Below are 16,018 nucleotides of genomic sequence, written 5' to 3'. Positions count from 1 at the left end.
CAATCCAGGTCTCTGAATACCTCCTGTACACACGCTGTGAATAGCATTGGAGAGATCGTATCTCCCTGCCTGACGCCTTTCTTTATTGGCATTTTGTAGCTTTCCTTATGTAGGACTACGGGGGCTGTGGAGCCGCTATAGATATCTTTCAGTATATTTACATACGGCTCGTCTACACCCTGATTCCGTAAGGCCTCCATGACTGCTAAGGTTTCGACTGAATCAAACGCTTTCTCGTAATCAATGAAAGCTATATATTGTCACGTGGTGGTGACGTTGAAGAACACAGTAGCAATACTGTGAAAGACAAAACTAACTTTTATTGAGCGAACTTGTGCCCACAAAAACAGGCTACACTTATAGCACAACGATAGCGGCGAACACGGTCGGCGATCGTCGAAAATCTGATCAGCGGGTCAAGCGCGTCGGCTTTTATACAGCAGTCGTCGAATGTTCCAGAGTAACCGCTGGGACCCGCGTGTCTTCCACAAAGTTCTACACTATTCGCGTCGCGCATACATGGAATCAGATTCGGTGAAAGACAGTGGACGGAACCATCGATAACATTCCAGAAACTTATTTTACATGCAGGCGCGTCCTGCGCTGTGCGATAACATTTGTTAGGCGGTGAGAAGTGGTCGCCCGATAAAGTACACGTGTCAATATAAGGGTTGGTTATATTCCGCACATTTCTCTATCCCCTTATTGATAGTGTGAATATGGCCTATTGTTGAGTAGCCTTTACTAAGTCCTGCGTGGTCCTTTGGTTGACAGAAGTCTGAGGTGTTCCTGATTCTATTTGCGATTTCCTTAGTAAATACTTTGTTGGTAACGGACAGTAAGGTGATCGGCCTATAATTTTTCAACACTTTGGCGTCCCCTTTCTTATGGATTAGGATTATGTTAGCGTTCTTCCAAGATTCCGGTACTCTCGAGGTCATGAGGCATTGCGTATGCAGAGTGGCCACCTTTTTTAGAACAATATGCCCATTATCCTTCAACAAATCTGCTGTTACCTGATCCTCCCCCGCTGCCTTCCCCCTTTGCATAGCTCCGAAGGCGTTCTTTACTTCTTCCGGCGTTACTTGTTGGATTTCAAATTCCTCTAGAGCATTCTCTCTTCCATTACCGTCGTGGGTGCCACTGGTACTGTATAAATCTCTATAGAACTCCTCTGCCATTTGAACTATCTGATCCATATTAGTAATGATATTGCCTGCTTTGGGCTCTTAACGCATACATCTGATTCTTACCTATTCCTAGTTTCTTCTTCACTACTTTTAGGCTTTCTCCGTTCCTGAGAGTATGTTCAATTCTATCCATATTATACTTCCTTATGTCAGCTGTCTGCGCTTGCTGATTAACTTGGAAAGTTCTGCCCGTTCTATTCTAGTTGTAGGGTTAGAGGCTTTCATACATTGGCGTTTCTTAATCAGATCTTTCGTCTCCTGCGATAGCATACTGATTTCCTAACGAAGTTACCACCGACTTCTATTCTACACTCCTTAATGATGCCCATAAGATTGTCGTTCATTACTTCAACACTAAGGTCCTCTTCCTGATTTAAACCCGAATACCTGTTCTGTAGCTTGATCCGGAATTCCCCTATTTTCCCTCTTACCGCTAACTCATCGATCGGCTTCTTATGTACCAGTTTCTTCCGTTCCCACATCAAGTCTAGGCAAATTCGAGATTTTACCATCCTATTGTTACTGCAGCGCACCTTGCCGAGTACGTCCACATCTTGTATGATGCCAGGGTTAGCGTAGAGTATGAGGTCTATTTCATTTCTGGTCTCGCCATTCGGGCTCCTCCACGTCCACTTTCGCCTATCCCGCTTGCGGAAGGTGTTCATTACCCGCATATTACTCTGTTCTGCAAACGCTACTAATAACTCTCCCGTGCTATTCCTAGAGCCTATGCCATATTCGCCCACTGACTTGTCTCCAGCCTCCTCCTTGCCTATTCTGGCATTGAAGTCGCCCATCACTATAGTGTATGTTGTTTTGACTTTACCCATCGCCGATTCCATATCTTCATAGAAGCTTTCGACTTGCTGGTCATCATGATTGTATCTAGGCGCATGGACCTGTACGACCTTTAATTTGTACATCTTATTAAGTTTCACAACAAGACCTGCCACCCTCTCGTCAATGCTATAGAGTTCCTGTATGTTACCAGCTATATCCTTATTAATCAGGGATCCGACTCCTAGTTCTCGTCTCTCAGTTAAACCCCGGTAGAGCACAGGACGTGCCCGCTTTTTAGCACTGTATATGCTTCATTTGTCCTCCTAACCTGACTGGGCCTTACTATATCCCATTTAAGGCCCACTAATTCCTTCAATAGAACTGCTAGACTCGTCTCACTAGATAACGTTCTGGCGTTAAACGTTGCCAGGTTCAAATTCCAATGGCGGCCTCTCCAGACCCAGAGATTCTTAGCACCCTCTGCTGCGTCACAGGTCTGACCGCCGCCGTGGTCAGTTGCTTCGCAGCTGCTGGGGACTGAGGGCCGGGGTTTGATTGTTGTTTTCATATAGGAGGTTGTGGCCAAGTACTGCACCAGGGTGGCCAATCCTGCTCTGGTGAGGGAGCGCGTTACCGGTTCTGATCACCGGAATCAGGCCGCACTCCAGGCCTGTTTACGCAATTTTATCAACACGCGGATTTAATCCGGTGGAAAATTGCGCGGCACCGGGATTTGAACCACTGTCCTCTTGCACGCGAGGCGGATGCTCTACATCCACGCCATCGCTGCATCTTAATTAAATTCGCCTTAATTAGCACCATAGGTAGTGGTTTCGACTCCTACGTAAGCTGGAGGGTGCGACTCCCTATGAATTTTGGTGCCGTAACTCTGGATGGCGTAACGCCAGACGTCGGATTTTTCGTCCCATGAGCCGTCTAAGGCTTTCGCCTTAATAAGTGTTGCTATTGGCCTATGCGCTCGTACCAGTTCGTACTTTAACAGGATGCCTTCATTTCAGCACACAGGCAGTGCTACCGCGCTGTGGCTAAGCAAAACTGCTACACATCTTTGTACTTAAGTACGAAGTACCAAAGCTGACTGTTGTACTCGGCGTGTGCGTTGATACCATTTCGTACTTAAGCTCGAAGTACTGTAGCATTTCGTACTTAAGCGCGAAGACACTGTAGCAATTTTTCAAGACTTCCTAACGGTTTTTGAAGGTCTGATTTGCAATTTTCTTGCCTGTTTTGTTCATGCGAGAGCATTATTTGGCTCATTGATCGACCCCGTGTTCAACAGCAAGCCGTGACAGAAAAATGGCACATAAATTACGTCATCTTCATCTAACCAAAAAAAAAAAAGAATTGCTGGTTTTCCCGTAATCGAGAGTATATGTAAGCATAAAATGGCTACTGGCAAAGCAGATTAGTTGTAAATGATCTTAAAATGGGTGCAATGCATGTTCGCAACGGCACACCCCACCATATCGCACTGCACCACGCCATACTGTGCACTGGTCCATATTGACGCTGCCCTGCTAGAAGAAGAAAACCGGTTGAAGGAGACACAACAAGCAGCAACGAAGCCCGTTGGCCAACGACTACAGCATCGCCCTAGAGTATGAGGTGAAGTTCGCCTATGAACCCGATGAAGGAATGACGTGTCCACACCATGCTGCCGCTCGGAAGAGTGCTGTCATCCCTCGGCAAAGTGGTGTGATCGTGCCGAAAATGGTGTCGTCGAGAAAGAACACTCAACGGAATGCGCATGAAACGCTAATTTAACGAGAGCTCGGCAAACAAAACTCGGCTGAGAGAACACAATGTGGCCGCTTTGTCGTCTTGCGTTGCTTCGACCCCATAAGCAGAAACATTACACTCGGAAACATAACGCAGCTGCACCAAACTCAGCGTCATAGCTCAGCGACACACTTCGCGACAAGTAATGCTCTCGCATTTTGAATGAGGCCTTATTATTATTAGACAAGATACAGTACAAGGAAATATTATGCAGGAGGAGGTCCCGAGGTTAAACACTGTAATGGGACCTGCCGTACAGCGTATCAGTAAAGATATAAACAACAATCGCCACAATTATCGTAAGAAAATGTTAAAAATGCAAACATAGTACTAGGGTTAGCAGTACTAATACAAATCAGCTTCAGACATGCTAGTAAGAAATATAATAATAATATTATTCCATTCGACTAATTAGAGAGGTACAAGTTAATATAACGCCATTATGAAGTAAATGGATAATGAGACAACCAACCGAACTTTTATTTGTGTAGCGTAAGTATTAACAGTGTGTACATTTGGAGGGAGCAACATCATAAATATTGGTTAGGTGCCCCTATAGTTCTTTTTGTTTTTGTTTTTCCAAAATTTTCAGGAAGGTGCATTCCTATTCGAAATAAGCCTTGACCATCTTCACAGTTAATGAGTCATCAACCTACACTCAAATACTTTTCAAACATATTTTTGTGCCAGCGATCATTTTAATTGAATAGACATCATTTACCACTGAGACTCCATTCATGCAGCGTCAAAACATGGCCCTTCAAATTCCGAGCCACGTTGTGTTGCGGCTGTGCTCACGGACAACTTTCTGTGGCGTGTTACGCATCTGAGCACAAGGTCGCTAGATCGAATCCCGGCCACGGCGGCCACATTTCGATGGGGGCGAAATGTGGAAACACCCGTGTACACAGATTTAGGTGCGCGTTAAACAACCCCAGGTGGTCGAAATTTCCGGAGTCCACCACTACGGCCTGCCTCGTAATCAGAAAGTAGTTTTGGCACGTAAAACCCCATGATTTAACTTTCTGTGGCTATGAAGGGAAAGCTACGTGGGCGCAGTTTCTGCAGATGTGTTACGGCGCCAAGTAGTCCGCCGGCGTTTGACAGTGCTTTTTGGTTGCTCGGAACAGACGCTGAATGGACGCAGCTTCCACGTGTGACGGTTTCGCGTTTGCCCAGACGCGGAAGGGAAAAGCCGCAAAAGAAGTAAACCTTTACACTACGAGGTGTGTTTTCTCTTATTTAACTGGTGCTAATAAAGTGTGTACGTTTTCTCTTTCCCAGCTTAAACTAACGTGGACGAAAACGCGGGACTATTTTTCAGAAGCGCTCTCAATTGTGCGCGCTCGGCCTGCGTAGCTTTCCCTACACAGCCACAGAAAGTTGTCCGCGTGTATAGTTTGTTACCTCACGAATGCTATCGCGCCATCTATCGAGAAAAGTCTCCAGGTTACGCGCAATAGCCATTTCGCAGTTCCAAACCTACGTCATAGGCATTGGCTCCGGGTGTTTTGGTTCCTATAGAGTAAGTGACTCGGACGAGCTGTTGGAAATTACGTGCCATGCGTTCACGTGTGCTTGCATACAGGGGCCAAACGCGCGGAGCCGGCTTGTCTGTGATGGCGGTTCCGCTGTTCTCGGTCTCGCACTACACGCCGCGCATCAGCGCCGAGATGTGGCTCTCGTATCTGAACGCGCACTTGAGTCCGCACCGTCTACAGGCTGACGACAAGGTGCTGGTGGACGACGTAGGCCGGGCGCGCTGGACGATCGCGCTCTTCAATAACTTCAGGTGAGCGAGAAACATCGAAAAAGACCGGATTCATGCACACCACTTGCAATCCACGTTGGTCAATGGTCCGAAATAATTAGGAGACATCCTCTGTCGCGGCCTGAGTCGATAAATTCCTGCTAAATTTGAAAAAAAAAGCACATTTATTTCCCACGTAATAATTGCATAGAGCAATCTCACAAGCCAATATGCGACCCGGTATTTGCGTTAAAAAATATATGCAATCCAACACACATGTTATAATCTATGTGAAACGAAGCTATATGAAGGCGTTAACTAAACGTGTTGCAACTAATGGCGATGCGTACGATGTTTGTTACTTTCGTGCTATACGCAACGTGTAATCGCGTGCAATGTGTATGTTTATCCGCCTCAAAGGTCGCAACTTCACTACCATGCAATTCTTTTTTTTTTGTTTACGCGCTAAATGGCTCACAAGACATGTCGAAATATAAACTCTAAGTCAGGCGGATGCACGTGCGGTGTGAGAAGTCTACGCAGCGACATCCTGTGCGACGGCGACGCAATATACTTGTCGAGGGCATAACGATGTAGACAGGACTGCGTACAGAAAAAAAAGAAGGATGGGAGGTATCATGCAGTGTTTTACGGATTCACTGCCCTCTTTTGTCACAGTGGAACAAACCCGTTCTACAGAGTTAGCCATGAACCGGAGCACATGCAGGCACATAGCGAATGGCTAAATGAAATAAAAAGTAAAGTAAGTCAAGGAATCTGGTAAATATAATCCACTAACCATTAACAAGTCGGTGTTCTTTAGAAATATACCTCTGAGCCGACATGCCTTGTTCAGGTTATACGTATACATATTTTCTTTTTTTTTTGCGTACAGAAGGAGTGCACTTATTTGCACTGCGTTGCCGCTCACTGTAAGAGGGGTCACATTACCTCGTTCGTGGGTACTTTCATTTGGTTGCATGTGTCCCCTTCGTACATGCCAACTAAAGTGCGCGCCGAGAGGTTGACCGACCCAGCAGCCACTCCGAACGCGGCAGAGGTAGGCAAAGAAGGCTTCGCTTTAGAATGAGAGTCCACGTGTGCGTCATATTGGATTACCTTACACAGGTGATACAGGGACGCACACACGCGCACAGCACAAGAGACGGCGAAGTCAAACCCACGCGTTCGCCGGTGTTACATGTTGCTATAGCTATACGTTTAACAAACTCAAGAAACAACGGGTTCACCGGTGTTTTTTTCTTTGTATGTTTTACTTTAAAGAAGTTCGGTCATGCAGGGGCAGTGGCACCACAACTTGCAGGTTCTGGCGCCGCTATCCCTTGCAGTTGAGAATAGTTCTGTTGAAGGAAACCTGCAACAAAGTTTTGGACCGCTCAAGATACTTTTAATTTCAGATATATAACTGCCTCCATGCGAAGCTCTACGTCTGGCATACGAGTGGTTGCGTCGCGGAAAGCTCGCAAAATAAACACGCTTTCTTTTAATGCTAAAATATCTACAAAACGCCGCCATTAACGTTTCCATGAAGTGGCGCGCGGAGCACAGAACGCTCGAGAACCAGCGTGGGTCCTCAGCATGGCTTCGAAGATCGGGTGGCACGTATGCGACGGGCTCAAAGTCTCGGAGGCTATAGCTTGAGATAGACGTCAAACCCAATAAGTACCGGATACAGACGTACGTCGTCTGCTTCAGTGTCGCGTGCTGTTAACAACAAAACTAGACAATTACCAGCCATGCAGCTTCGCCAATATTGCTTCATCTACTGTTCATTAATAATCATATTAGCCGAAGTGAAATTTTCTTGCAATTGGTCGTTAAGTCTTGCCTGCAAGTAACAATAGGTCAATGGCGCGTGCTCTGGGAGGTGCGCCGCCGTTTCACGAAGCGCAACATTCCTTGCACAGAATCAACCTTCGAATATCACTGATTTACGGTCGTATTCAGTCATTTGCAACATTAATTGCTCTATTTAGTTTTTTGGTCCCTGCTGACGTGCAACACCCCGTTTTCCTCTTTTTCCTATATGTATTCATTATCCAAGTGAAGTGCAATAAATTATTGCTAATGACGCCATACAGTATTGTGACTTGTTCCACGAAAACGGTGCTATCCTCATGATCATCATCGTGTCTATTTGCATCTACATGTCGTTTTACTGCGTGCTTCTGGGGCGGCGGCTGCACGTAAGTAAATTTTCTTCACCGCACGTCTCCGCTTGGCAACTCATCGGCTGCTCTTTGGCTAGCAGGTGGGCGTTCTATAGAAATTCTAACACAGACAGTGTAAACAGTGCGACAGCCTTGATCTAATGAACTACACAGACATCTCTCTATTCTCCCAGTTTCAAAATTTTAGGGAAATTCTACGAGATTATTAGCAAGTAGCTACTTTGCAAATGGGAATGAGGTAACTAACTGCCGTTTCTTGTTTTTTAACGGATATCGCAACCGTTAAAATGTCATCATCATCATCATCATCATCATCATCATCGTCGTCGTCATCATCGTGAGCCTGGTTACGCCCACTGCAGGGCGATGGCCTCTCCCATACTTCTCTAACTACCCCGGTCATGTACTAATTGTGGCCATGTTGTCCCTGCAAACTTCTTAATCTCGTCCGTCCACCTAACCTTCTGCCGCCCCCCGGTACGCTTCCCTTCCCTTGGAATCTAGTCCGTAACCCTTAATGACCATCGGTTATCTTCCCTCCTGATTACATGTCCTGCCCATGCCCATTTCTTTTTCTTGATTTCAACTAAGATGTCATTAGCTAGCGTTTGTTCCCTCACCCAACCTGCTCTATTCTTATCCCCTTAAGGTTACACTCCTCATTCTTGTTTTCATAGCTCGTTGCGTCGTCTTCAATTTAAGTAGAACCCTTTTCGTAAGCCTCCAGGTTTCTACCCCGTAGGTGAGTACTGGTAAGACACAGCTGTTATACACTTCTCTCTTGAAGGATAATGACAACCTGCTGTTCATGATCTGAGAATGTCTGCCTAACGCACCCCATCCCATTCTTATTCTTCTGATTATTTCACTCTCACAATCCGGATCCGCGGTCACTACCTGCCCTAAGTAGATGTATTCCCTTACCACTTCCAGTGCCTCAATACGTATCGTAAACTGCTGTTCTCTTCCGAGAGTGTTAAACATTACTTTAGTTTTCTGCAGATTAAGTTTTAGACCCACCCTTCTGCTTTGCCTCTCCAGGTCAGTGAGCATGCATTGCAATTGGTCCCTTGAGTTACTAAGCAAGGCAATATCATCAGCGAATTGCAAGTTGCTAAGGTATTCTCCATTAACTTTTATCCCCAATTTTTCCCAATCCAGGTCTCTGAATACCTCCTGTAAGCACGCTGTGAATAGCATTGGAGAGATCGTATCTCCCTACCTGACGCCTTTCTTTATTGGGATTTTGTTGCTTTCTTTGTGGGGGACTACGGTGGCTGTGGAGCCGCTATAGATGTATTTCAGTATTTTTTTCATACCGCCCGTCTACACCCTGATTCCGTCATGTCTCGATGACTGCTGAGGTTTCGACTGAGTCAAACGCTTTCTCGTAATCAATGAAAGCTATATATAAGGGTTGGTTATATTCCGCACATTTCTCTATCATCTGATTGATAGTGTGAATATGGCTAATTGTTAAGTAGCCTTTACGGATTCCTGCCTGGTCATTTGGTTGACAGAATTCTAAGGTGTTTCTGATTCTATTTGCGATTATCTTAGTAAATACCTTGTAGGCAACGGACAGTAAGCTGATCGGTCTCTAATTTTTCAAGTCTTTCAAGTCGTTAAAAATTAGGCACAACTAAAATATTAAACCACTGCATTTGATTATTGATGAACTGTTCAAACATATTTTGAAAGTATTTTGATGCTGTGATTCATAACGCTAAACATAATATGAGACGTTACGTAACATGCTTTAAACTTTTCCGAAGCTCTGTTGTCCCAAACAATGTTTTTATAAATTACAAGCTCGCGTACCGTTATTAACGGATAAAATTTTGGGAATTCCGTTATTTCGTGTTCATATTACTACGCAACAATTACTACTGATCAAAAATACGCCTCCTTTGCCATGATTATGAAGGCGTCATATTCTGTCGTGGGCTGTTCGTTATGGGCAGCCTGAGTTTCCAAGATGACTCCGCTTTCCAGCTAGGGCAATTGTAACGCAGATGAAGATGAAGTGAGAACAGAGCGCGGGCTTGCCATAAATTCTCCAGCGTGACTTGACACTGCCCAGCACCTCCGCCTAGGCAGTCTACATGCAAGTCAAGCTTGTACGCAGGCTCTCTACTGCCACCAAAATATTAAGGTGTTCAAATGTAAGCACCCTGCAGTCTTGAAGAAGCCGTACAGCTGTTGATTCTAAGGTAAGGCACGTTGTCGGGCTAGTCGGTTCATGATTCAGCAAAATTTTAAAGTGCGCGAGAAAGGCAGGACAGGAACAGAAACATAGACGCGCACACAAAGCGCAGACTTGACAGGGCGATCAAGTTAACGTAGGTAAAGGTTGCTTGTTCCTTGTTCTTGGGAGATAGAAAAGAGCCCGGGGTGGCAGGAGTATACTAAAGTAAGGCATGTGTTGGGCCAGTCGGTTCACAGATTCAGCAAAATTTTCTATCTTCTTCTGACTCTATGAACCGACTAGCCCAACAACATGCCTTACTTCAGTATATTTATTCTATCCCGGGCTCTTTTCTGTCTCCTAAGAACAAGGAACAGACAGCTTTTACCAAGGCTAACTTGATTGACCTGTCAAAGTCTGCGCTTTGTGTGTGCGTCTGTGCTTCTGTTCACTTCCTGTCTTCCTCGCGCAGTTTAAAAATTTTGTTGATTCTGAGCACGCGCTCTGGTCTTGCTTCATTTTTTTTGTCACTACAAATTCTGCATCTGAGCCGCTCTAACGCGATAATATTATCAGGAACGCCTTTGACCACAATTTCTAGAGATTGAGCCCGCGTTCAAAGCACATTAAAACGTTTCCGGATACACAGCTACTGCACCAGTGTCGAGAAGGGGCTGGAAAATCATCACTTTTGATTACACAGTTTACAGAATGAACCCGCTTTACTCGGCCAGATACACGACGACATGCCAAACACAATGTAAATAGGCTAAGAAAGCTTTGATTTAACAAACTAACCCCATCGTGCTTTCTCTGAATTCGTCATGCGCGGCACGGCGCCTCATAAAACGTAATAAAGAATGCAGCATTTTTACAGCATTTCCAATTCATCCCTCGTGCAGCAACGACGACCTGCTCTACACGTTAGGCTGGTGGTTCGCGCAGAAATACACGGTAGTGACGTCGATGGACGGCGGCCTCGCTTCGTACGGAAGCGCAACCGTGGCGCAGACAAACCGGCCGATCGACTGCTACGCGGTCACCGAGAGCCGATTCCGGAGGCAGCTGTTCCACGAGAGGGCGCAGGCGTCGCTGGGCAGCGCTGGGCTGCAACGGGCGGCTGAACTACTCGCAAACATACGAAACACCACCATCGCCATGGTCAAGTACGAAACGCCGTGTTCTCCGTATACGGTCTCGTTGGCGTTGCCCTCGTTATCAATGCTCGCTCCATAAACGTTCATGTGGTGAACGTGAGCACCCTGGTGCCTGTGGTTAGAGCCGTCGAATCTGCTGTGCTACAAAAATATACTGCGATACAAGAAAATACTGTCTGCCGTGATGTTTTTTTAGTTCGTGTTTTGTCTGGTTATCCTGCTCTAGTTTTCTTGAAGGGACCTTCGCCATTCTAGAAAACGGAAGCTTATAAATTTATCCAGGTCCCTCGTTGGGTTACTGAGGTGTGTGGTATGGGATGCAAGGTCATACACAAGCATTTATTATTTGTAGGGAATTGAAGGAATAGCTCGTGTTTTAGCGCAATAACGAAAGCATGCACCCCAACAAGAATACACAGAGGGCAGAGGGCGGAGGAGGGAGTATATGTTATGCGGAAATGACCTCGCGCGGAGCCACATGTCGGCCCTGCACAAGGTGAAGCAGAAAACATGTTGAACAAAATGACAGTTGTGCTTGTGACGGAGGTAGGCGCATGGTCGGACGCATGCAGTCGGAGGTGCACCGGCGCGCTGTTGACTAGTATGGATGTCGGAAAACTAACAGAGCTGTTCCAGGTCGAGTTTCTACTGCAATGATTGTGTGTATGTTTCGTCGAACATCAGAAACCGCCAAATATTCTAAATATCCGGTTTAGCCTATTGGATCTTTACGCGCTACTTGACGTGTATAGCGTAATAGCCGTATATTTTGTGATATGTTGCCTGAACAATGTGCAGTTTTTTTTTTCTCAATACCGAATGTGCTTCCTGTGCAGGCATCTCCTTGTCCGCTTTCATTTCAGGTGACGCTACCTTATTCGGCGTAATGAAGTGCGAGCTTAGTCGAATACACCTCAAAGCCCGAGTCTCCGTAGTATGCAGTAATATCGCCAGCGCCTAGCTAGCAAATATATGTTTGGCTTATATTATTACGCCATTGGCATCCGGAAGGTACAAAAAATATTTTGCTAAGGCCATGCTTTTTGAGAAATATGCACCTAAATAATTAGTGGGGAATTAGGGAACATGCTGTAGGAAATCTCGAATAGAATTTTCGGAATGAAATAAACGATGTTAGGCATGGTCTTTAGTGTACCTTTGCGCCTGTGCAGAATGCAGGCCTGCCCACCAGATCTCCAATTAACCCTGCCCTACGTGAGCCGACGACATTTCATCACTCGCTTTCACTCTCTTCACTGTTATCTCTTCACACACCTGGCCTCCCTCCGCTGCGTTGAGCTTGCCTTGTTACCTATTGCGAGTTTACCAAACCTGACAGAAAAAAAGTCACCGACGATTAAGATACTCCCCAATGCGAAATTTGAGCGCAGCTCTACAGGTGTTTTCATTTCGCGATATACTGGCTGGGGCGGACAATCTGTCTCGTGCGGCGTGTTGCAAACACAGCGAAGCGTGGCGTGACTGCTTCGCTAATCCCGAGAAAGGGACACGCAGCGAGTCGGTGACGCGTGGGCACGATCCAGAGCAGCCGCTGCTGACAGGCCTCCCAGACGACGCGCACTACTCTCCGGCGTCAGCCATTTTGTAGCCATCGTCGCCGCAGTGCGCGTCTTGCGTGACACTACGCTTCTCGCGCTTTCGCCATACCCTCCTGCTCCGCTTTCCCGCTCGCGCTCTCTTCGCTCTCGCTGCTTTTTTCGTCCCGTGCTGCGCTCCCCGTTCGCTCATTCATCCGCTGCACTCGCTCACTCAGTTACGCCGACGCTTGCCGCACGAATGGGTGCCTAAGAGCTCTGCTCTAAAATCAATTCCATGATAGCAAGACACGGTAATCGCCGACACTGAAAGGGAAAGACGGGACAACCGCTGTCTTGCAACTAAAACTTTGTTGGACGCCTTGTTGGACACTTTATTAGAAAGCAATTCCTTTCGCTTTGCACCATGCCTAGACATCAACGGCGATCTAGGCACTGTATACAGACCCTTTCGAATCAATTCAAAATTAGATTCAGACGCATTGTTATGCAAACGAAATACGCTTAATAACACGGAGTTCTTTCTCTGCATGTATACACGCAGGGAAAGAATTTGTCTATAGACGCAAAGCATACATCATTCATTGTTTAAACAAAAGCACATCAGGTTATTATTTTACTGCACCGTTCGAATGAAGCGCACCCGAGACATCTGTGGTTTCGTCGCATCGAATAAAACCAAGATCACTTACATTAAATAAAGAATACAAATAGGCTTTTGTGACTTTCTCACCATCATAATGATTTCAATCGTGCAGGTTGCTGCCCTGGCTTGACGAGGAAGCGCGCAACGAAGCAGCTCTCATAGTGCGAGCCACACAGTTCGAGCCATGGACGTCCGAGTTTCGCATCAACACCGCAGGTTGGCCGTTGCTGCCACCCACTAGCCAAAAACGGAATGCTGAAGACCGCGCGGTTCCACACGAACCTGCTCGTCTTTTCACATCTGCGCCCAGGAAGACGCATCTTTCCGAGCCTCAGAGGTAAGGCATACATATATGGAGTACCAAGTAACTGCGCTCCTTCGGGTTTCGGCATTGAGAAGCCTTTGTTGAGCCTTTGAAGCGTTGTTATTGAAGACTGTTAAGGACGTAAAAGCACATCCAGAATAAAGAACTTAGTGGTCCGAGTGAACAATGGTGGGTACACAAGGGAAGCGCCAGCCTGGAGCCAATGTGTCACAAGAACACCGCCTTCAGGCTTGCCTTAAGACAAATCCTCTTTCTCTTATGACTTCACTAATACTTACCAAAGACTTGTGTAAGGGGATTTGACTCGGAACAAGTCCTCCTCCCATCCCCAAACACCGAAAGCGTAAAAATTATCTGGTATGCGAAAAAATAAGCAGGACAACTAGTTGACAATTTTTTATCGTATTGATCTGTAGCCACGATAACAACCCGTACAAAAATGACTGTTGATTAACCATTGATATATTGTTAGGCAATTGTTGAAACAACGAACTTCAACAAATTATCGAAAGCAATTGAATTCGCTCAGCACTTGCACAACAATATTACCGTCGAGTGTCCTCAATAAACAAATTATTGGGTAATTTGTGTTGATTTTTGTAGTTGTTTTTTGTTGTGTAGTAGTTGAGTCAAGTAAACAATAATTAGGACTCGCATATGAAAACATTCTAAAAGTTTAATGCGAAGCGTTCCAACCTCATTCTTGTCACTTTGCGGCAGGTTGGTTCTTATTTCGCCTCGCTTTCATTACAAGAAAATAATGTGTGACCGATGGGGTAGAACCCAACGTCGGGCGTCGAGCCCGGTGCCCGGCCAAGAGCGTGCGCATACACACTCCTCTCGTTCGAAAGTCAGTAAGCTCTGAAATGCTTGGCGCGTGCGCCGCGTGCCACTTCCTCGTGCTGGTGCTTTGAAGCGCCTGTCTCCCGGACCACCCCACTTTCGCAGCCGTTTTCGCTACGTAAAAACTGCAACGTTAAACTAGCTTCATGACCGCCTAAGTTCATAACGATATAACATTTCTTTGTACAAATGCCATCGTCGCTTTAACATACACTAGAGCAAACGTAGCCATTGGTAAGATCAAAAATGAGCACGTTTATGGGAGCAGAAGAATGCGAAATTCACTTGCAAATACGGTGACTACGCGCACGTGGAGTTTCCCAAAAGTAGACACGGCGGCAGCGCGGCCGGCGATGACAGGCGCCGACACGCGATGACGCTACCTTCGAGCATCGGACGCGCTGTGGGAACCGTAGGATGCAAGCGCGCACACGCTGCAAACATACACGTGAGAGGTCTTCGAAATTCCTGCGACGCACTCTCTGTTCGGAAAGCAAATATAGTTTTTTTTTTATCCAACGGCCGTTGTACTAGAGATCAAACAACTAACGCGCTTTGAGATCGCAGCGCGCAGCCGCAAAAGTATCGCAGCTAATCCGGCTGCTCCCGGCTCTCGCCTTGCAAGAAGCATGCGATTTATTTAAGCCTCGCTGAACTGTCGTCCTCTGTCTCCCAAGCCCGCAGGTCTCGTATGTTAAGTTAAATAGACGAAGACCAAAGGGAAATGAAAGAAATACAGGTAACGGACTCTTACCATACCTTACTTGTGTCACCTCGTCATCTGCAAAGGCGCTATAAACTATTTTAATAGCGTTACTTTTGTAAAAATATAGAAATTAGTAATAGTTTTATTTCTAGGTAGCGCTACAAACGTCAAGGTAGCGTTCGGGTGTGTGCGTGGGCGCACGCGGTTGTAACTGTTGTCACTTCGTTTTGGGCACACTTTTGCAACAGTACACGTGGTTACCGCTAGTTTCGTAGTCGAATATTTTTGTCGTAGTATTTGTTGTTTACGCTACAAATTAGGTTGTTCTGAAAAATTTATGAAGGTTACTGGAGGAAAAATTATTGCTAATTAATTAGCGGTTTTTCAGTGCGGTTATTTTGTGTTTGAAAGGTTTTTATAACTCAATACGATAGTGAAGCTGTGAACGGCTTCCGGCCCCAGTTACTTGGTTGCAGTTGGGCGGTGGTTCACGCCTCGCGCTTTTTGATGAAAATATTTTTTTCTTTTCGGACATCATGACGCACGTTTTAGTGAAATGCTTTAACGACGATAAGTGGGATGTTTATCCGTTGAAGTCGTTGGCTGACCCAACTACTAGTCTTCGACTGATGTGCGATCCTGGCTGTTATGATGAGTTGCGCGGCAGAGGTCATGATGCCTATTGGAGAGAAGGCACCCCCAAATAGTCGCAGGCGAACTTCTGCACATAGATAAGTAATGTCGTTTTCTTGAGCACGTAGCTTTTTTTCTATTTTGACATTGACAAGCGTGAGATGTTAAGCACACCGTTCACTTTCTTCGGGCAAACCGCATGCCCCGGAGCGAAAGCGCGCGATACTAACGCTCGCTGCCGCCGTCACTTCG

General features: G+C 46.0%; 1 protein-coding gene across 3 annotated transcripts in view; it reads left to right on the top strand.

Annotated features, from left to right (window-relative positions):
- The window catches only part of LOC126537753 (uncharacterized), a 60,639-nt gene that overhangs the window by 15,732 nt on the left and 28,889 nt on the right, over positions 1-16,018 (top strand). For 2 of the 3 annotated variants that reach the window (XM_072287943.1, XM_055074528.2), the window contains exons 5-7: positions 5,359-5,562; positions 10,803-11,066; positions 13,372-13,596. In XM_072287943.1, coding sequence (XP_072144044.1) covers positions 5,359-5,562; positions 10,803-11,066; positions 13,372-13,596 — 693 coding nt within the window. The remainder of the gene's footprint in view (positions 1-5,358; positions 5,563-10,802; positions 11,067-13,371; positions 13,597-16,018) is intronic. The other variant, XM_050184841.3, reaches the window with a different exon arrangement.

This window comes from Dermacentor andersoni, chromosome 4, assembly GCF_023375885.2.
Source record: "Dermacentor andersoni chromosome 4, qqDerAnde1_hic_scaffold, whole genome shotgun sequence".
In the NCBI taxonomy this organism is placed as follows: Eukaryota; Metazoa; Arthropoda; class Arachnida; order Ixodida; family Ixodidae; genus Dermacentor; species Dermacentor andersoni.
The sequence above is the reverse complement of the archived record's forward strand: the minus strand, read 5'-3'. Positions and strand labels throughout refer to the sequence as shown.